The 22,013-nt window shown below is 48.6% G+C and overlaps 1 protein-coding gene across 1 annotated transcript in view; it reads left to right on the plus strand.

Annotated features, from left to right (window-relative positions):
- Positions 1 to 22,013, plus strand: part of LOC137430925 (disco-interacting protein 2 homolog C) — a gene marked incomplete in the record, with an annotated part of 587,612 nt that overhangs the window by 131,761 nt on the left and 433,838 nt on the right. The window contains 2 exon segments of the mRNA XM_078782629.1: positions 10,508 to 10,621; positions 19,696 to 19,821. Coding sequence (XP_078638755.1) covers positions 10,508 to 10,621; positions 19,696 to 19,821 — 240 coding nt within the window.

The following is a 22,013-nucleotide window of genomic DNA, read 5'->3' on the forward strand; positions in this document are numbered from 1 at the left end:
CCTCGGACTGCCTCTGAGACTGGTGTGCGGCTGTGTTACGTCCTTGTTCCTGCCTCCGATAGTCCTCGTCTAGGCGAGCCTTCTTTCTTGCAACAGCTTCCTTGGACGTTTTCGTTTATGAGGCTTTCCGTTTGGGAGGCATTTTACCGGTATATCTGAAACTGTGTCCCGGCCAGTAACACTTACCAGAGAAAACAAATCGTTTGTGCAATGGGCTCTTCAATATTCGATGTGTTCACGGTTTGAATTACGTAACATAACGTTTGTGTCGATGTTTGTGTTCATGGTAGTGTTTAACGTGACTGTGTGAACGTAATTTCGTAATGGTTTTCGTTTTTATTTTCGTATTCGTTTAATGAACGTTTAATGTTTAATGAACGTTTAATGTTTAATGAACGTTTAATGAGCGTAAGAATAATGTTTAATGATCATTAAATGAATGAATGAATGAATTGAATAATGCCATGGCGTCGCGTTGGCAGCAGCGACAATATAAAAATGTTTGCCAAGAACTTCAAAGAGAGAAAAGGAGCTTTTATCAGCAATGTCGTCTATCCTGAAGTTCTAAGCTGAAGAAGAGGTACAAAATCATTCCATTTTTTTCCCTAAAGAAACGCGTACAGTTGATATCACGATTTGAAACACGATGGAATAATATTTACCGATATGAACAGTGATGTGGTTTTTTTAATTGAAATTCTAAAAATACTGTTTAGATTTTGATGATTTGCGTGTGATATTTAACGGATGTTTATATAAATCACACCTCCCAATTGAAGCCCCGCCCTTAGGGTGGGTACCGTTGCTAGTAATATATAAGGGCGATACAACAATTTTTAACCGCTTTGCTTTGAAGAACGGGAATGAAGGGGGAGGAGTGTGTAAATATGTCTGGTTGAAGGCTTTGGGCTGTGAGGGGGCTTGAAGCCAGATTTCAATCTTACAGCCGCCATGTTGGTGCTCGTCGTCACTGCGATGCGAAGCGAAAGACGCCTCAGAGCTGTTCCATTCACAATCGCTATGTCGTATGTACTCCCGATACGTGTTTCCTTCATTGTAAAAACTACCAAATCAACAATTTAAAGGATTTTGAGCCGATAGGCCTAGTAAGTTTAGATAGGTCTACTGACTACTGATCTAGTATTGATAACAATGTCACGAACTGACTTACGATGCTAAATTTGACACTATTGTGTAAATTGGTACAACCGAATAGTGGACACTATTGTGAGCAGCATTGAGCAGCGGTTTGACAGATCAGCAACATCAACATTGTATGCTGATCTCTCACTTCTTCACCCAAGGAACTTTGATCAACGGCCATCGGGAGCTATGGAAGAGCTGCATAAACATTTGCTGAGATTTGATGATGATGTCACTGCGGAACAACTACGAAAAGAACCGAAGCCTTGGAGAACAATGGTCAACACTGAAACAATCAGTAGCAGATGCTTATACAGTACAGGAGGACAGTGAGTCTGAACAGGACAGGAAGACTCTGCCAAGTACATGCAAGTCATGTAAAGCCTGTCCTCTCTGCTGCTACAAGGTGCTCCTCAAGTTGAACCTCTTCACTGATGCCTACAAGAGCATTGGGCTTGCCTACAAGCTGCTGCTAACGCTGCCTGTGTCACAAGTGGCATGTGAACGGTCTTTCTCTGCTTTGAAGAGAATCAAAAGCCGTCTGCGAAGTACAATGACACAAGAACATCTTGAGGCGTTCATGTTGATGTCTGTGGAAAAAGGGATCCTGGCCAAACTTGAAACTAAGGATATCATTGATGGTGTGGCTGCCAGAAGCAGCAAACTGCGCAGGCACCTACTCTCTTAGACATGACATGTGCTTGTGTTACTGAAAATAAATTTCATTTTTAGTGGATTTTATTTAGTTTGTTTTTTTTCAAGCATTTTGTCTATTTTCTCAGATAAGCAACATATAAATGAATAATGGGCCGACCTAGGTGAAGGATGCCCGGGCCGGTTTTAAGACCCAGTCCGCTACTGCCGGCCCCTCTCTTCTCCCCACTGTGTCCCGGCCCCTCTCTTCTCACGCTGCATTTAATGCTAAAGTAGTAAGTTTCAGAGTTCTGTAATGTTTGGCATCATCATGCTTGAGGCGACCAGTTACCCAAACACAGTTTATTCAGTCACTTGAGCACACTATGAGCAACGAACTGAATAGAGCGTTTCGGTTTGTGCACCCTCCTTAGCATTATGCCAATGGACATGGCGAGATACAGGACCAGTTGTTAAGAAGCAAGGCAATTGATACGCATTGGCACAGGGAACTTCAATAATTACATGTTGTGTACTTCCTGTCTATTGACCCAGATTTGCCTTTTACCTTATTGCCCTTTCTGCCTTGACTGCCCTGTCTGCCCTGTCTGCCCTGTCTGCCCTGTCTGCCCTGTCTGCCCTGTCTGCACGATTGAAACGACTGGTCCTGCAAACATCCTGCATGTCCATTTGAACAAAGCAGGGTGCAACTAATTTTCCAAGGTGCTAATTAAGAGAGTGAGGCACGGATTAAAGGTTTGTGGTGCTAATGTCATCAATGGAATGTGCCCGTTGTTCTATGCTTGGAGAATACTACATTTAGCAAGACAACGTTACAGAACATGAAGACATTATTAGGGTCTTTTCACTCTTACTCTTCCTTTACCTTTTTTTGGTTCACGAGTTGTCAAGTGACCATTATATTCGTCATGTGTGTGCGTCTGTCTGTGTGTGTGTGTGTCTGTGTGTGTGTCTGTCTGTCCGTTGCATAACTACCCGATGATATTGTCGCGTAACCGTGATTAACACCACAGTTACGGATGACCGATTTGCGAGACTTTAACTCCCGAGGCGAACACTCAATGGCGGACTCAAGTTCAACACCAACGCGCGGAATGGCGGGGCGCAGCGAAGGCTCCGCAACCTTATCTATTAAAATCAAACACCCAGGAAAACTGCGTTCAGATATTATGTACAAAAAGTAATATAAGGGTTTATTAGGAAAAGTAAAGCCAGTGAAAAAGCCCGCCGGTAAATCTAATAATTCTAATAAACCTAAATCGGGACGTCCCCACACGACTGACAGCAAACACAAACGAGGGAGATTAATCACGAAAATAACACGTCCCGTCGTTCAAAATATACGCGGAGATCGGGCCCATCTGTCTTTGTCGTCCTGTATTGCTGGCGTCCAGCACCGCTCCTTCCGGCCCGATCGCACACCACGAGGCCCCTCGCTCCAAGCACCACGCGTCCGACGCAGGCCAGCGGCTCCACTTGACCAGGGACAGGAAGGACTCCTTTCAACTCCACTCGACTCGACGCGGGAGTGCTGGCAGCCAAGTGCCAACGAACTGCTCAGTGCCAACTGGGTGTGCTCTCGTGTGTCTCCTGCGACTCCCTACAACCCGAACTGCACTCGAACTGCGACTGGAATGGCGTGTCCTCTCCAACTCTCCACCACCGCTCAACTCTCTGGTGCCTGCCTGCGTCTGCCAGTGCCTGCCACGAACTCAACTCAACTCAACTCAACTGCCCGCGTCTGCTCAGAGAGACTCAACAACTCGCGAACTGGTGAACTGGTGAACTCCGGACTCAACTGGCGAACTGCGACGCAACTGTCGCCTATATTGGTGGCCGATGACGTCACATTCGCGCACTCCTCAGCCAATCAAAGCCTCCCGCGACTCCTGACATCTCCCCCGTTACGCGACCCTGCGGTCCTGGCATAACACGTGCCGGCCAGGTTTGTAGGCCTTTGGAGGTGTACACGGTGGCGGCCAATCATGGCGGTGTTTTTGACCTGGTTTCCTGTCAATTTAATACGAAGTCCTTGTCAGGGAAAGGGGATTATTTAATGTTGCGCTAAGGACCTAACTAATGTTTATGTGGTTTGCAGTGCCATAAAGGACAAAGGTTTGATTACTAGGTGATACTCACAGGGGCGTTACCTTTAATCCCTCACTATTTAACACTCGAATCTCCAGGTAGATCCACACTCATACATCTTACCCCGACAACCGCCTGAACATCAATAACTTATTACATGTAGAGTCCCTGTCACGACAGCCGAATACCTACCTATTCAGATCTACCTAGCTCTAGATGTTGCATTACCAAATTCATAACACAGCCCCCCCCCTGGAACCGTAGCTCCTGCAAGGTTCACCGCAGGGCTACCATTCCAGCCTTAACACTTACTGTCACACACTTAATTAACCTATGAAATAAATCAGGAAGGGCTGTGGGAAGTGAGTCGGACTACCTACCTACACTTCCTTAACATGCTGAACCCCTTAACCATCATGCAAGTATGTACATCTTCTTCGTTGTTCCTGTGGAGGGAGGAAACAACAACACACAACACTAACTTAACCACAAAACTTAACCATCTTTCCAAAACTCAAAACTCTAACCTTTGTACATACCCCGGTCTACAGACCGCGTCCCCCGATGGATGCCACAAGACACAACCTTACCTGCGGGGCCATCCCCAATGCATCCCACTAAATTTCCACGGGCCCTGTCCAGATGTTACAGGTGAGTGACACGGCTCGGTGGATTTCGCCCACATTCATGCAACACAGACCCCTTAACCACTCATTCTCATTCCATAGGTCATCAAGGCATTTCAAAAATCAACAAAGCACTTATTCCCAATACACCCCCTGCAGGACCATGGCATTGATGTCATTCACGTGTGTGGGCATTCCTCAACTAGGCAGCGGGGAGGTACCGCACAAAAAGATGGTGGGGGCGCATCAGGCTGTGGTGCCCGCAGTCCCAAAAACAAGTCAACCGACTTACAAGTTCATTGCCCCCCCCCCTTTACCTCTTGGCCCCATGACAGCCCAACAGCCCCTTTCCGCCGTTACCTCGCCGGTGAGGGTCTCCACACACACCAGGCTCCTTTGCCTCCTGTTTTCGCGCAGCAACACGGGTCACCGGGGGACTTCCTCACCCCGCGGCGCCCAACCAGACCCTCCACCGACGAGCTCCAATTTCCAGTTACCACCGGCTGCCAGGGGTAATTGCCGCAGAGGGGGGCCCGCAGGCATCGCTCCTCAGAGCTTGCTCTGTACCTGCGGACACACACACCTTCCCCACCCATGGTCCCCAAAACACACTTCCTCCCCCGCTGCCATTCAATTCTCCACACAACTCAGCACAATTCAGTACAATTCCATAGATGGTGTAAAAGGTGTTACAAGGCTTGCCATGGCCTGCCACATGTGAAATCCCCCTTCACAGTTCGAATCATTGAATCCTTACACATTTCCATTAGCACATTTCCAAAAAGCACAATTATCGCCCCTCATTATCTCCAATAATCATCACACACTCTCCAGGTTCCACTCTCACGACCACATCAAAACACGTAACCACAATACAAAAACATACGCCACCCACAAGACACTGTGGCTCCCATTCCATCCCCTCACCGGCCATGTCATCACTCGCTCTCACCTCCCAACTCCAAATTACATGTCCCCAATTTCCCAAAGCAAATCCTGAAGCCTGGGACAGTACTCCTCAAAACACTCACCTCAAGTGCAGGTAGTTGCAGGTTGGTCAGGTTCAAGAGTGTCATCCACCCATACAATTCCCAAAATTTCACATTGGGCCTACCAAATACTTCCAAATTTCTCTTTTGTCCCCACTACACTGGCAGGTATGTGGATCCGCATCCAACGGTGATCATCACTACACAACTACCTGTGGCCACGACAGCTCTGCACCTCTACCGTGCAAGGGTCACCGGGACAAGGTGAGCAGTCAAAACGCCAACATGGCCCATGAGTGTCCATAAGGGTGCGACCCACCATCCATCCTTCGGCCCCCCTGCGAGGAACACAGCTGCAGCAGCCCCAGCTGGCCAATGTGGTGAGCACTTGCTGCCACAACACACACTACCGCACACACAACCTCGGCCCTGGGGGGCACGGTCGCAGTGCGTGGCATCCCTACAGCCACGTCCCCTGCACCTCCCCATCATCCCCCAGTCCGACTACAGAACTGCAGCCCCCCAGTGCTCACCCACACTTGACCACACCAAGGTCCAGTCAACAGCCATGCTCCACCAGGAGACCCACCCAGAAGACATGGTCCACACACCTCGGACACGCACAGCACCACGTTGACCCTCAGGCTACACAACTACATCCCCATCATCCCGCGTCCCAAATATCAGCACAGTTGCCCCCGCAACCAGTTGAAAGCTGTGTCTTGCTACCCTATTAATTTCATCACAGCCTCCAACACTTTGGTCTACACACCTGGATCAATAATGGCGTCACTATACAGTGTCCACCATGGCATTTCACAATCCACCCTTAAATTTGCATCTAACCCACAGATTACCCATGCCAAACATTTGTCACATTTCACTCACCTCACCAAAGAAGGATGCTTTGCCATACACATGCCAGCCGAGCATGGCCCATATGCTCGGCGCGTTACACATCTCCCGATTCACATCCCCATGGCTCTCTTCCCAACCCGAGAGTCCATAAATCACAACGGAGCATCTGTGGAAGGTCGCTCACACCATCACGTTCCACAGATGCCCCAATGGTTGTCCGGCAGGCTATCTCCATCCCTGTCCATTCGGTTTGACCCGCGTCCATAGACCAACCACCATGCCAGGTCACCACATGCTGGTTGTCCCAGAGTCCCTGGAGGAGAGTGCCAGGCCGCATGCCCGGGTGGTCACCACATCAGTCCCAAGCTGGCCATCTGCGGTGCCACCACCAAAGCGCGACCCACAACACCTCCCCCCAGTGGTCCTCAATATTTGCCATCCCAGGCTTGAGAAACCACCTCGGACCTCCCTGGAGGTCTTAACCCCCACCAGGGTCCGGTGACCCTGCCGGCCCGAGCCACCAGCTCGGACGGCGCCCCGACGGACAAGGGACGCCACACTCCACCAGACCCCCCGTGGGACCCAGGTCGTACCTCGACACCCAAGGCTGGACCCCACGTCCAAATCTCGCCATCACAGCCCCCCAGCTGGCCGGCATACCCAAATTTTGAAAGGGGCAACTTTTGCCCGAGGCCATCACCCATGACCTCTCCATACCCAGATCCCGCAGCCCGGGGACCAATCCCAACCATGGCTGCTCCAAATCAATTTCCCATTGTAATTTTATTTTACAAATTTTCATTCCCACTGCCAAACCGCAGCTGCAGGGAACAACCTCTACCACCGGTTGTTCTGCCCCTCCCTGCAGTTGATCCAAATTCCCTACAGGGACCAAATCTCCAGAAGCTCTATCTCCCGATCCTCCAAGATCCAAATCCAGCCCGGAGCCAACACACTCCCCCAACTGGTTGTCCAATTTTGGAGCCTCTGTTTCCAAATAGCAGTGTTCAGTGAGCGTCCCCTCGGTCATTCCAACCACCTCCTCGGACCAACTCACCTCATCACCCAGGCTCCTTTGGGCCTGAACAAGCTCTACCTCCATGGGACTGTCCCAGGTCTCCAGCCGCTGGATCAAATCATCCTCATCACAAATCATTCCTGGCCCCGCCAGGCTTTGATCAATATCCCCAATAAATACCTGGTCCGGCTCCATTGCACGGACCCCCAAAAACTCTACCCCCTCTTGCTCCGCACCACCGCCCTGGTGCTGCACAATTCCAAATTCATCCCCCGGTTGGGGTGTTGTGACATCCACACGGTCCCGATAAACAACCAGGCCAGAATGTGGGAAACATTCCCCATTACAATTCTCACATTCCATATTTCCTTCCCCGCTCACCTGTGGACACTCCACGTTTACCTGCAGGCATTCCCCATCTACCTGTACACATTCCCCATCCACCTGTGGACATTCCCCATCCACCTGTGCACCTGCGGTCTCCCCATTTACTTCAATTGCCATTCCCTGTGCAATTCCCAATTTTGCCATTCCCGGCTCCTGAGCCCCGTGCACATCTGCATGGGCCGTACTCTCTCCTGTTCCCAATCTAGCTTCCCCCCGTTCCGATTCAATTTTTGCCACCTTTGGCTTCTCCTGTGCCCCCAATTTTTCACTCCGAGCCCTCGCTTCGTCCCTCATTACCATTTGGCCCTCTAATCGCTCACCCTGAGCCCTCATGTCTTTTAGTAAATTTACTATGGTCTGGAGATCTATCGGGGCCGTCCCAGCGGCGGGGAAAGTTCCAACGCTATCCTCCTTATCCCCCATTTCCGGCTCACTCCCGACGCTGACGGAGGCCTCGCTGCGCACCTCCATTTCGTCGACCTCCGACATCCGCCTTTCGGAAGGTTGTTTCCTGCGCGCGTATTTATTTTAATACCAAAAACACAATTTAAATTTGACGAAGACGCGATATCGCGCTCCGTATGCCCAATTGATTATTAAATTTCTCCGCCTCGCCTATACAAATTTTGCGTTCGAACGTCGGACGCAATGTACGCCCGACCGTGTCGATGTCTCCCCGCGGACAAAAAAATTTGTCCGACCGTGTCGATGTCTCGCCGCGGACAAAAAATTTGTCCGACGGGTTCAAATCCCACTCCTGACACCACTTGTTACGCATGTGTGATTAACACCACAGTTACGGATGACCGATTTGCGAGACTTTAACTCCCGAGGCGAACACTCAATGGCGGACTCAAGTTCAACACCAACGCGCGGAATGGCGGGGCGCAGCGAAGGCTCCGCAACCTTATCTATTAAAATCAAACACCCAGGAAAACTGCGTTCAGATATTATGTACAAAAAGTAATATAAGGGTTTATTAGGAAAAGTAAAGCCAGTGAAAAAGCCCGCCGGTAAATCTAATAATTCTAATAAACCTAAATCGGGACGTCCCCACACGACTGACAGCAAACACAAACGAGGGAGATTAATCACGAAAATAACACGTCCCGTCGTTCAAAATATACGCGGAGATCGGGCCCATCTGTCTTTGTCGTCCTGTATTGCTGGCGTCCAGCACCGCTCCTTCTGGCCCGATCGCACACCACGAGGCCCCTCGCTCCAAGCACCACGCGTCCGACGCAGGCCAGCGGCTCCACTTGACCAGGGACAGGAAGGACTCCTTTCAACTCCACTCGACTCGACGCGGGAGTGCTGGCAGCCAAGTGCCAACGAACTGCTCAGTGCCAACTGGGTGTGCTCTCGTGTGTCTCCTGCGACTCCCTACAACCCGAACTGCACTCGAACTGCGACTGGAATGGCGTGTCCTCTCCAACTCTCCACCACCGCTCAACTCTCTGGTGCCTGCCTGCGTCTGCCAGTGCCTGCCACGAACTCAACTCAACTCAACTCAACTGCCCGCGTCTGCTCAGAGAGACTCAACAACTCGCGAACTGGTGAACTGGTGAACTCCGGACTCAACTGGCGAACTGCGACGCAACTGTCGCCTATATTGGTGGCCGATGACGTCACATTCGCGCACTCCTCAGCCAATCAAAGCCTCCCGCGACTCCTGACATCTCCCCCGTTACGCGACCCTGCGGTCCTGGCATAACACGTGCCGGCCAGGTTTGTAGGCCTTTGGAGGTGTACACGGTGGCGGCCAATCATGGCGGTGTTTTTGACCTGGTTTCCTGTCAATTTAATACGAAGTCCTTGTCAGGGAAAGGGGATTATTTAATGTTGCGCTAAGGACCTAACTAATGTTTATGTGGTTTGCAGTGCCATAAAGGACAAAGGTTTGATTACTAGGTGATACTCACAGGGGCGTTACCTTTAATCCCTCACTATTTAACACTCGAATCTCCAGGTAGATCCACACTCATACATCTTACCCCGACAACCGCCTGAACATCAATAACTTATTACATGTAGAGTCCCTGTCACGACAGCCGAATACCTACCTATTCAGATCTACCTAGCTCTAGATGTTGCATTACCAAATTCATAACAATATCATCCGATCTTGATGAAACTTGGGTGGGAGGTTGATATCATGATCTAGTTGTGGCCTGCCTAGAGTGGGCGTTTTGCGCCCGTTGTGGGCGCAGCCCCGCCCGAAAAAGATGTCTTTTTAGGGGGTAATAGGGTTCAAGCTACATCTTCTCCGAGGGAGTTGGGGGAATCTGACAGGGGTTTCGGTATTTGGTTTGGCCAATGTCGTGTCTAGCCACACGGAGCTCGATTTTTCATTTTTGCCCCAAGGTCAAGGTCACAAGGTCATGAAATTTAGAAAAGTCGATTTTTGATGGTTTTATTACATTGTTCGCTTCCTGATCGGGTGAAATGTCGTACATGATCTTATATTATCACATACATCATGAAATACAAGTTTTCCAACAAATTTCAAAATCCTCGACCTTTGACCTTTGAAGGTCACAAAAGTAAAAGTTTCAAAGTTGTCGGAATTGAACCGAATTTTCGGTATTGTGTAGCTGACTAACCTCATAACTGATAATACATTCCTAGTTATATATTTTCAATGTCGGTTTTGACCTTTGTCATTGAATATCGCTCACTCGTGAACCATCGTTGTCTCCTGACTTGTGTAATTTATTTTCATTTGTTGCAACTCATTTTCCCAGCAGGTGTTGATCCTTCTTTACACAAGGAGCTTCACTTACGAGCTGCACCTGCCCCTACAGGAAAGCATGGCCGGCGCAAAGAGTGTGGCTCAAGAGATGACCGCTACCGCTCTGGTAAGAGCCATTGGTTCATGTATTGCATTCTGTATTGGTTCACGAGTTATCAAACAGAGTGACCACTATATTCGTCATGGGTGTGTGTCTCTGTCCGCAGCATAACTACCCGATATCATCCGATCTTGATGAAACTTGGGTGGGAGGTTGATATCATGATCTAGTTGTGTCCTGCCTAGAGTGGGCGTATTGCGCCCATTGTGGGCGGAGCCACGCCTGAAAAAGATGTCTTTTTAGGGGGTAATCGAGTTCAAGCGACATCTTCTCCAAGGGGTTTGGTGGAATCTGACTAGGGTTTCGGTATTTGGTTAGGCCAATGTCATGTCTCGCCCCACGGAGCTCGATTTTTCATTTTCGCCCCAAGGTCAAGGTCACAAGGTCACAAAATTTAGAAAAGTCTATTTTTGATGGTTTTATGACATTGTTCGCTTCCTGATAGGGTAGTGTAGCAGCATAGCAAACCTGTTGTGCATTTTGTGATACAAGCACCAAATTTGGCACAAATGTACATTAATATGTTGCGAACATTTTCAGATATTGGGCCACTTGAAATTCCGTAATTTTTTTTTTCAAATTTTTTCTAATTTCAAATTTTACGGGTGGCACCGTCACAATTTCGGTCTTCGAGGCCGGCCGATATAGTGGGGCGGCTTAGCCCAAATATTCAAAAGAATTGTGCATTTTGTGATACAAGCACCAAATTTGGCACAAATGTACATTAATATGTTGCGAACATTGTGTGGTCAGCAATGAAGACGAGAGTCTGAATTACATGTATGCAAAAGACCTTGTGAACCAGTGAAGCAAATACACGGGTAAGCATGAATTAAATCTAGGGCATGATATAATTTCCATGATGTTTACCTCTACACTCAATGGTGGAAGGAGGTAATGTTTTGATCCCAGCTTGTCTGTATGTCTGTTTGTCTGTTTGTCTGTTAGTCCACAAAATTCCAGACAAAGCTTGTAGTAGTGGTAGTTGTAGTGGTAGTGGTGATAACAGAAATTGTTATATAGAACTGAACTTATATTATTATTATATGCAGAAAATAACTTCATTTCTATATGCCCTGCAGTGGACAGGTTAATTGGTTTATGCACTGAAGGGGTCACCCTGGTGTGCACTGCTGTGTTCTGCCTCACTGAGTTGTTCAGGTATGATGTACTCAGCACAAGCTTCCGGTCGGCCCGGAGGTGGGGGTGCGGGGCCTGTCACGGAACGTCAAAACAAACGGCCTGCCGGGGCCGCCCAAATGTCGGGCGTGAGGGGCGCGTCCACTAATGGAACGCCTCTCGCTTCCCAGATCGAGGGCCACGTGGTCAGGAGAACCTCGTCCCTTCCGGTCACACTTTGCCTATCGGCCGGCCTCGAAGACCGAAATTGTGACGGTGTCACCCGAAAAATTAGAAATTACGAAATTTGAAAAAATTTGAAAAAAAAAATTACGGAATTTCAAGTGGCCCAATATCTGAAAATGTTCGCAACATATTAATGTACATTTGTGCCAAATTTGGTGCTTGTATCACAAAATGCACAATTCTTTTGAATATTTGGGCTAAGCCGCCCCACTAGGGTGAAATGTCGTACATGATCTTATATTATCACATACATCATGAAATACAAGTTTTCCAACAAATTTTAGAATCTTCGACCTTTGACCTTTGAAGGTCACATAGGTCAAATTTTCAAAGTTGTCGGAATTGAACCGAATTTTCGGTATTGTGTAGCTGACTAACCTCATAACTGATAATACATTCCTAGTTATATATTATCAATGTCGGTTTTGACCGTTGTCATTGAATACCGCTCGCTCGTGAACCATCGTCGTCTCCTGACTTGTTTACTTTACACTTTTTACGGCGAAGCCCATCGGGCAAAGCCGTCTAGAACTGTGTGTGTGTGTGTGTGTGTGTGTGTGTGTGTGTGTGTGTGTGTGTGTGTGTGTGTGTGTGTGTGTGTGTGTGTGTGTGTGTGTGTGTGTGTGTGTGTGTGTGTGTGTGTGTGCGCGTGCGTGCGTGTACACACACAACCGGTCAAAAGTTTTAGAACACCTCAATTTTACCAGTTTTTATTGAAATTTACGCAGTTTAATGTCTCGATGTACTCTGAAATTAAGCATAGAACAAATAAACAATTGGAGATAAAAAGAAATCATAGAATCATTTTGTTTAACAAAATTTAATTTAAATTTTTGACTCGGCAAAGTAGCCACCTTTTGCAGATATAACTGCCGAACACACTCGTGGCATTTTTTCGACAATGGAAATCAAATATTGTTCGGGAAGTTCTTCCCAACACTGTTGCAGAAGTTCCCACAAATGTGTTGCACTTGTAGGTTGCTTTACTTTCACCCTTCTGTCCAGTTCATCCCAAACCAGCTCGATGGGGTTTAAATCTGGAGACTGTGCTGGCCATTCCATGATTTGAAGCCTACCGTCTTGTTCTTTTCCTCGAAAGTTTCCTGTGTTGGAGAGGAGGATAAGGAAGAAAGTGAAGATAGACGAAATGCAGTTTGGATTTATGCCAGGAAGAGGAACGACAGACGCGCTTTTATTGTAAGGCAGTTGCAGGAGAAGTACATGGCGAAGAGGAAGAAGTTGTTTCTTGGGTTTGTTGATATGGAGAAAGCATTCGACAGGGTTCTATGCAAAGTAGTGACATGGGCATTGAGGAAGTTAGGAGTGGAGTAATGGTTGATCCGAGTAGTGATGGCAATGTACAAAAGAGTGCGCACAGCTGCAAGGACGAAGGACTGGAACAGTGGTTTTTATTTTTATTTTTTTATTTTTGTATACTGAATCGAGGCTCGTGAAAGAGCTAAAACTTAAATGAGTTTGAAGTGAAGGTGGGAGTGCATCAGGGGTCGGTACTAAGTCCACTACTATCTGTAGCTGTGATGGAGGTGCTTGCTTGGAACGTAAAGGAGTGGGAGTTTTGTATGCAGATGATCTGGTGTTGATTGCGCAAAGTATGGATGGACTGAAGGAGAAGATGAACAAGTGGAAGGAATGTATGGAGACAAAAGGTCTGCAGGTGAATATCGGAAAAACGAAGGTGATGGCAAGCGGCAAAGCATGTGGTGAGGTGGAAAGAACTGGGAAGTGGCCGTGTGCTGTGTGCAGGAAGGTTGTCGGAGTGAATTTCATTCAATGTACAATTTGCTCTGAGTGGGTTCATCAAAAATGTAGTGGTCTGAGGGGGTCATTAACCAGTGTGGCAGCTACATTCAAGTGTAAGGTATGCACAGAGGGAGCTGCAGATGGAGGAAATGTTGAGTTGGATCTTGGAGACGGCGTGAAGCTGGAAGGTGTGAAAACCTTTTGCTACCTCGGAGACATGCTGAATGGAGAAGGTGGATCAGACTCGGCAACGGTTGCTGGAGTGAGATGTGCATGGAAGAAGTTTCGGGAACTGAGTAGCGTGCTGACGAGGAGGGGAGTGTCGTTGAAGCTGAAGGGAAAGGTGTATGCTGCATGTGTGAGAAGTGTTATGATTTATGGGAGCGAGATATGGGTAATGAACGTAGAGCAGCAACGAAGGCTGGAAAGGGTGCAAATGCGAAGGGTTCGGTGGATGTGCGGAGTATCATTGAGAGAGAGGAAGACAAATGATGAATTGCGAAAGATGATGGGAATAGAGCCTGTGATTGATGCTGTGAAGAGAAACAGATTGAGATGGTTTGGTCAAGTGTTGAGGAAGGATTAAAGTGACTGGTTGAGAAGAGTGGTGGAAATGAATGTAGATGGAAGTAGAGGACGGGGAAGACCGAGAAAGACTTTGCTAAAGATGGTGGAAGAAGAAATGCGGGCAAGGGGGTTAACAAGGGGAGATGCAGAAAATAGGGCAAAATGGAGAAGATTGTCATGGGGACCGCAAGGCTAACCCCCGCTCTAGCAGGGAAAATGGCCTTAAAATGCCTGTTGTGTTGTTGTTGTATTGGCTCCAGAAACGCATAGTCAACCTGGTTGGTGCGGACATCGGTTCAACTCTTCAACCGCTCTCTCACTGTAGGTCGATTGCCACTCTTGGTTTGTTCTACAGATATTTTCATGGCAAATGTTCTGTTGGACTCTCTAACTTGGTTTCTCCCATACGAGTGTTTGGAGTGTTTGGACGCAAGACTCGGTTTGCTATCTCCGCACACCCATACACTATAGCTGACCCAAAGTGCAGAACGAAAGGTTATGCAGATGCAGATAGTTTTATCCCTCGTACTGTCTCGCTCTGGAATTCACTTCCTGTAACATGCTTCCCATTATCCTACGATTTACTCTGCTTTGAGAGGAATGTCAATTCATACTTCCTATATCTTTGAGGTTTAATTGCATTTTACTCGACCTCTGCTACTTCCGGTGTCTTGGATGTTTTCTTATTATTTCTTTGTTATTGTTGGTTTTTTTGGATTTTTTTTGCTCTCCCCTTATATTTTTCTCACTTTCTCTTCGCCCCTTACCTATAGTGGCTGTATGCCTTGTCTGGGGGCGATATCCATTGAACAAAACAAACAAACAAAAAAACCCCCCAGAAACCTCAGTAATGTGAACGAAACATTTATTGAAAGCTTATGACATGGTATTGTCTATCACTGTTATTGCAGTGAGTCACTGACGGAGTTCGCGAGAGCCCAAGGTCTGAAATTGGCATTTACGCAAAATCCTTGTAATTGACGTTGTTGATGTGTCTTCTGCTCCACTGTCAATGGCATAGTTGAGCTACGGAGCTCGAAATCCCGGGGACAAATACCACAATAACACCACCAAAACTTGAAAAGGAAAACAGTATCGGTTAAGAAAAAAAAACAAAGGTGTGTGTGTGTGCGTGTGTGTGTGCGTGTGTGCGTGCGTGTGTGTGTGTGTGTGTGTGTGTGTGTGTGTGTGTGTGTGTGTGTGTGTGTGTGTGTGTGTGTGTGTGTGTGTGTGTGTGTGTGTGTGTGTGTTTTGTTGATCGGTTTCCCTGTTGTGACTCAGTGCATTAATTTGGTCTTTATTTTGATTCAAAATACCTGAAGGGATTTAAACCAAACTAGTTTCTTTTTCAGACATTGAATGAGGGCATCTACCCATTGTCATGGGCAGGGACTACGCGTAGGCATATTGGCGACACAGTCACATTGCTCTAGTTTTAATACAACGTCTAGGCTCATGGAAGAGCCAGAACACAGAAATGGCCAGAACAAGAACATCATGGTGGCTTTCCACCATGATAGGGTGGAGGGGGCCGGGGGCGGAGGGAGCTGCACACCAACAGCAAGGTAGTGAGACATAACAGAGGGACACTTGGAGGAAGAGTGGGTATGGGGAAGAATGAGATCAAAGGAAATAAGAGGGGGATACTGGGGATGAACAAGCTGAATACATGCTCAAACAGAGCAAGAGGAGGAATGGAAAAACTGTGGATGAAACAAAACTCAAAAAGGAGCCAGAGGGATAGGGGGGAAACACAATATCCTTCCTCCCATAGGACGTCCCTGACACCTTAGTGTCACTCCCTGGCTTTCGTCTCCTCCAGTTTGAGGGAGATGCACTTCCCATCGAGAGCTAAAAAAATTACTGTTCTGTACTGAGCTTACACCTACCTCACAAGTCCCAAGAGTGCCTCTGGCTGCGACTTCCCCTCAGCTCCCTCTTCTTGTTTTCTAAAAACCCATTGAAAATCATTAATCATGGTCTAATTAGAATGGGACTTTAATTTTTTAAATTTTTTTTGCCAATCCCCTGTGGAATAATGCCCGAGACCTAGAGTGTCGATTTTTGATTTCGCCAATGATGTCACATTATGAACTCGCCTAGATCAAAATGGTGGTTTACATAGAGGACAGTGTGTTTTGAACTCTGATTCCGATATTGATTCCATCCATCGGTATTAGCAAATCTGAAGGTTACATCATGTTAAAACTGATCAGTGGGAGTTTGAAGAAATTATTGGAGACAGATTTATTGATGGAAATGCTTTTGGCGGAATTGTGGAGCCGTTTAGTTTTGAGCCTTGTGCGAACGATTCAGACGAAGATGGTGTTCGTGAAAATGATCGTGTTCATAGTGCAGATGAAAATGCCAGTCACATGTTCACTACAGATTGGTAGGGTATTTTTTTTTTCTATTCAACTGAACGTTTATCAGGGATTTTGTATTGATTGATAAATCGGTTATATTACTCCAGAATAAACACGATACGGACCAAGTACAGACCAGACATGGCACGTCACATGCACGGCAAGCCACAGGCATGGCACGGCACGGTACATACACGGCACACCACACTGCGGACACGGCACGGCACGCCACGCCGCAGACGGGCCACGCCACGCCGCAGACGGGCCACGCCACGCCGCAGACGGGCCACGCCACGCCGCAGACGGGCCACGCCGCAGACGGGCCACGCCACGCCGCAGACAGGCCACGCCGCAGACGGGCCACGCCACGCCGCAGACGGGCCACGCCACGCCGCAGACGGGCCACGCCACGCCGCAGACGGGCCACGCCACGCCGCAGACGGGCCACGCCACGCCGCAGACGGGCCACGCCACGCCCGCCGCAGACGGGGCACGCCACGCCCGCCGCAGACGGGGCTCGGCACGCCCCGCCTCAGACGGGGCACGCCACGCCGCAGAAGGGGCACGCCACGCCACGCCGCAGACGGGGCACGCCACGTCACGCCGCAGACGGGGCACGCCACGCCACGCCGCAGACGGGGCACGCCACGCCACGCCGCAGACGGGGCACGCCACGCCACGCCAAGCCGCAGACGGGGCACGCCACGCCACGCCAAGCCGCAGACGGGGCACGCCACGCCACGCCAAGCCGCAGACGGGGCACGCCACGCCACGCCAAGCCGCAGACGGGGCACGCCACGCCACGCCAAGCCGCAGACGGGGCACGCCACGCCACGCCAAGCCGCAGACGGGGCACGCCACGCCACGCCAAACCGCAGTCGGGGCACGCCACGCCAAGCCGCAGACGGGGCACGCCACGCCACGCCAAGCCGCAGACGGGGCACGCCAAGCCGCAGACGGGGGACGCCAAGCCGCAGACGGGGCACGCCAAGCCGCAGACGGGGCACGCCAAGCCGCAGACGGGGCACGCCAAGCCGCAGACGGGGCACGCCAAGCCGCAGACGGGGCACGCCAAGCCGCAGACGGGGCACGCCAAGCCGCAGACGGGGCACGCCAAGCCGCAGACGGGGCACGCCAAGCCGCAGACGGGGCACGCCAAGCCGCAGACGGGGCACGCCAAGCCGCAGACGGGGCACGCCAAGCCGCAGACGGGGCACGCCAAGCCGCAGACGGGGCACGCCAAGCCGCAGACGGGGCACGCCAAGCCGCAGACGGGGCACGCCAAGCCGCAGACGGGGCACGCCAAGCCGCAGACGGGGCCCGCCAAGCCGCAGACGGGGCCCGCCAAGCCGCAGACGGGGCCCGCCAAGCCGCAGACGGGGCCCGCCAAGCCGCAGACGGGGCCCGCCAAGCCGCAGACGGGGCCCGCCAAGCCGCAGACGGGGCCCGCCAAGCCGCAGACGGGGCCCGCCAAGCCGCAGACGGGGCCCGCCAAGCCGCAGACGGGGCCCGCCAAGCCGCAGACGGGGCCCGCCAAGCCGCAGACGGGGCACGCCAAGCCGCAGACGGGGCACGCCACGCCGCAGACACGGAGAGTTACCCGGCGTTGCCCGGAAAATAAATAGTCAGTCACGCAATTTAGTTTTGATAATCCGTTTATTTGTCATGGGCTTTTTATCGTCAGAGGAAGCCACGCCCCTTGGGCACATCCTGCTGGCACGCTCCTAGTCTAAATCTGAGGCCCCCATGTTTTTTGTTTTGAAAAGTTACCCCTTCATGGACCCCTTCTCTCTCCAAGTCATTTTCTTAGGCTGTCCATGAGGCACAACAGAACAAAGAGACGTTCACATTTATATGAATAGCAACCTCAACTTTTTTTGTTTTTTTAAATAGAGTCAAGGCTCATGGAAGAGCAAGAACACAGAATGGATCACAGCGCAACATAGCAAAAGGAACAGCAGAAGGCAAAGGGGGAGATTCCAATAGCATGGCCAAGGGAGAAAATAGATGGCAAAGGACAAACAAGGGATACGGTTAACGATGAGGGAGGGGTAGGAGAGAATGCAGGTGTGGACAAGATGGAGACTTTTTATGCTTCATATCGTGGCTGTTTCACTTTTTGCAAAAGAGCCGGATAATCAGATGTCTTTTTCTTTTTAATAATCTTTTTTATATAAATAATAACCAGAAGAAAAAGAAATAAAATGTCATAGCCCCCATGGTTTTAGTAATTTGCTCTACGTAGCTTAAAGGCTGTCAGTCGGCCATCTTTGGTCAGATGACAAAACAAAATTCTGCATATGTATACTCATGTATTGTCTTTGTGCCGAGTTTGAAGAAAATCGGTCCATGCATGTCAGAGAAATGGATGGGGACACATTTATTTAACAAAATGGCCGTCAGTCGGCCATTTTGGATGTGATCTCGAAAAAATATGACATGTTTATGTAACCCATCCATTTTCTGTGTGCCAAATTTGAACAAGATCGGTAAATGCATGTCTGAGAAATGGTTGAGGACATTTTAAATATTGGGTTTTTTACAATTAAAACTGCCACTAGTCTACCAGTTGGCCATCTTTGATCAGATCGCAAGATATAGTGAGGTGCGTGTGCATACTATCATGTACTGTGGTTTTTCCAAGTAGAACAAAATCGGACCATGCATGTGGGAGAAATTGTTGAAGACATGTTTAAGTAACAAAATGGTCGCCAGTCGGCCATTTTGGATCGGATCGCATCGCGCAACAAAATTAGGTGCATATGCACATGCATATGTATACCGTCATGCATTGTCTTTGTGCCAAGTGTGAACAAAATCGGTCCATACATCTCCGAGATATCGTTGTGGACGCTCGGACGCACAGGCAGACAGACAGACAGACAGACAGACAGACAGACAGACAGACGGACGGACGAGACGGACAAATCCATAAGCACCCGTTTCGGACCAAGTCCAATGGGGGCTAATAGTGAGGATAGGAAGATGCATGCAGTGTTTGATTTTGGTATGCTACCACAGATGTACACACTGAGGCTGTACAAGCTGCCCTGGCCAAACACAAGGAGAAGAAGATGGCAATGCCAATGCCTTCAAAACGCCGTTCGTTCGCAGTACACGCTGCTGTCAATACGTGCACGCCTCCTGGTGGGTACTCCTATGTTCAATCCCAATAGATTTCTATATAAGGGAATGTAAAGCCATATTGTTTTTTCTTGAGTAAAAAGAGCTTTGATATATTTCCTGATTCGTTTATTTTATTTTCACATGTTTTGTGGTAATATTGCTGTATATTCCTTTATCTTCCTTTTTGGGGGGGGGGAGGGGGTGGGTGGGGGGATACAGAGTCAAGGCTCATGTAAGAGCTAACACAACATGCGCAAACATGCACGGACCCATAAAACGTACCATAAATAAAAGGAGCGGGAATCAAGAGGGGAAGAGAGAGGAAGCATAAAAGCGCAACAACAGTAGAGAACAGGGACGTCGGTAGATCTGTGGAAGGGAGAGGAAAGGTGGGAAGGGTGAGAGAAAGGGTACAAGGTATGTAAAGCAAATGAACATTTTGGGTATATTTGGTACTGCATAATAGAAATGGGACTGTAAGAAAGTTAATAAAAACAACTTGGTTGGATGAAAAGCTAATAAATTGATTTGCTTGGAAAAAGTTTCAGGAATTGAAGAAGAAGAAGCTGAATTTGGATGTGAATGGGCCGTTCCAACGTTAACAATTTTATCATTCCACAACAGCATGGGTACTTTAGAATAAAGCATGATGGACACGGTAGGAGCACACAATCATTTATGGTACAGTCGGACCCTGACATTCGTGGTCCCAATATTCGCGGTTTATAAATTGCAACCTGGCCTGGTGTTGGCTTGGCGGTTAGGGTGCCAGCTTGGGATCCCAGGATCCTGGGTTTGAATCCCGGTTGATCGCTGAATTAACGCCAGGGGGGTTGACTCAGCCTGTCATCCTTCTGAGGTTGGCAAATTGAGTACCAGTTCACTGGTAATTCCCTGTGTGTCATGAGGGGCGACTAACTGGGTTGGCGGCAGAAAGGGCATCCGGCCATAAAAAAACATTGCCCAAAAAAATTTCTACACCACGTGGGACTTTTTATACGCCATGTGGGACTTTTTCTACGCCACGTGGGACTTTTTCTACGCCACGTGGGACTTTTTCTTCGCCACGTGGGACTTTATCTTCGCCACGTGGGACTTTATCTTCGCCACGTGGGACTTTTTCTTCGCCACGTGGGACTTTTGCTTCGCCACGTGGGACTTTTGCTTCGCCACGTGGGACTTTTGCTTCGCCACGTGGGACTTTTGCTTCGCCACGTGGGACTTTTGCTTCGCCACGTGGGACTTTTGCTTCGCCACGTGGGACTTTTGCTTCGCCACGTGGGACTTTTGCTTCGCCACGTGGGACTTTTTCTTCGCCACGTGGGACTTTTTCTTCGCCACGTGGGACTTTTGCTTCGCCACGTGGGACTTTTGCTTCGCCACGTGGGACTTTTACTTCGCCACGTGGGACTTTTTCTTCACCACGTGGGACTTTTTCTTCACCACGTGGGACTTTTTCTTCACCACGTGGGACTTTGTCTGCACCATATTAGACTTTTCTCTATTTGACCAACCAAGATGAGCAGAACCTGAAGTTATAACATATTGATTGTGGCAGTTATTTTGACAGAGAAAGGCATTCATAGTTATTTCAGAATTCATAATTCATAGTTAGAAAGGCATTCATAGGCAGTTATTTGACAGAGAAAGGCATTCACTCCTCATTGCACTGTTTTTCTTTTTGGATTGTTCAGTATGTTGTCATTTTTGTAGGCATTAATTTTGCAAAAACAAGGCATGGCAATTTGTGTTGAAAGTTTTGCTTATATATTTGTTGATTAATTCTTCCTCGAAGTGTCACCAAAAGCGACTCTACTTGATGAGAGTATTTCTCGGAAAACTTTTGGATCATCTTTCACAAAAATATATTTCTAGGCAGAGTCGGCAGGAGCTTTACAGATGTGGCAAAAAAGTAAAAGTAGATCCTCAAATTGAGTACTGTATTTAGCTATAAGTGAGAACCTCCAAGAGCCAGGCAAAAGGCTGTCCGACGAAGACAATGTTGCCGAATGGCAGGAAATGGTGCCAAATGATATTTTTCCTGGCTCAATACGTCCTAATGTCATCCATTTTTGGAACAAGAAAAAAATCTTGTACTAACTTTTTCATTTGATATAAATGATTACATCATGAAGATGAAGGGAGGAGAAGCATCAATGAATGAGACCTTAGTCGTGTATTGTCAAACTGTAACAGATGAGTTATTGAGTAAT

This window comes from Myxine glutinosa, chromosome 7, assembly GCF_964187855.1.
Source record: "Myxine glutinosa chromosome 7, kmMyxGlut1.1, whole genome shotgun sequence".
Taxonomy (NCBI): domain Eukaryota; kingdom Metazoa; phylum Chordata; class Myxini; order Myxiniformes; family Myxinidae; genus Myxine; species Myxine glutinosa.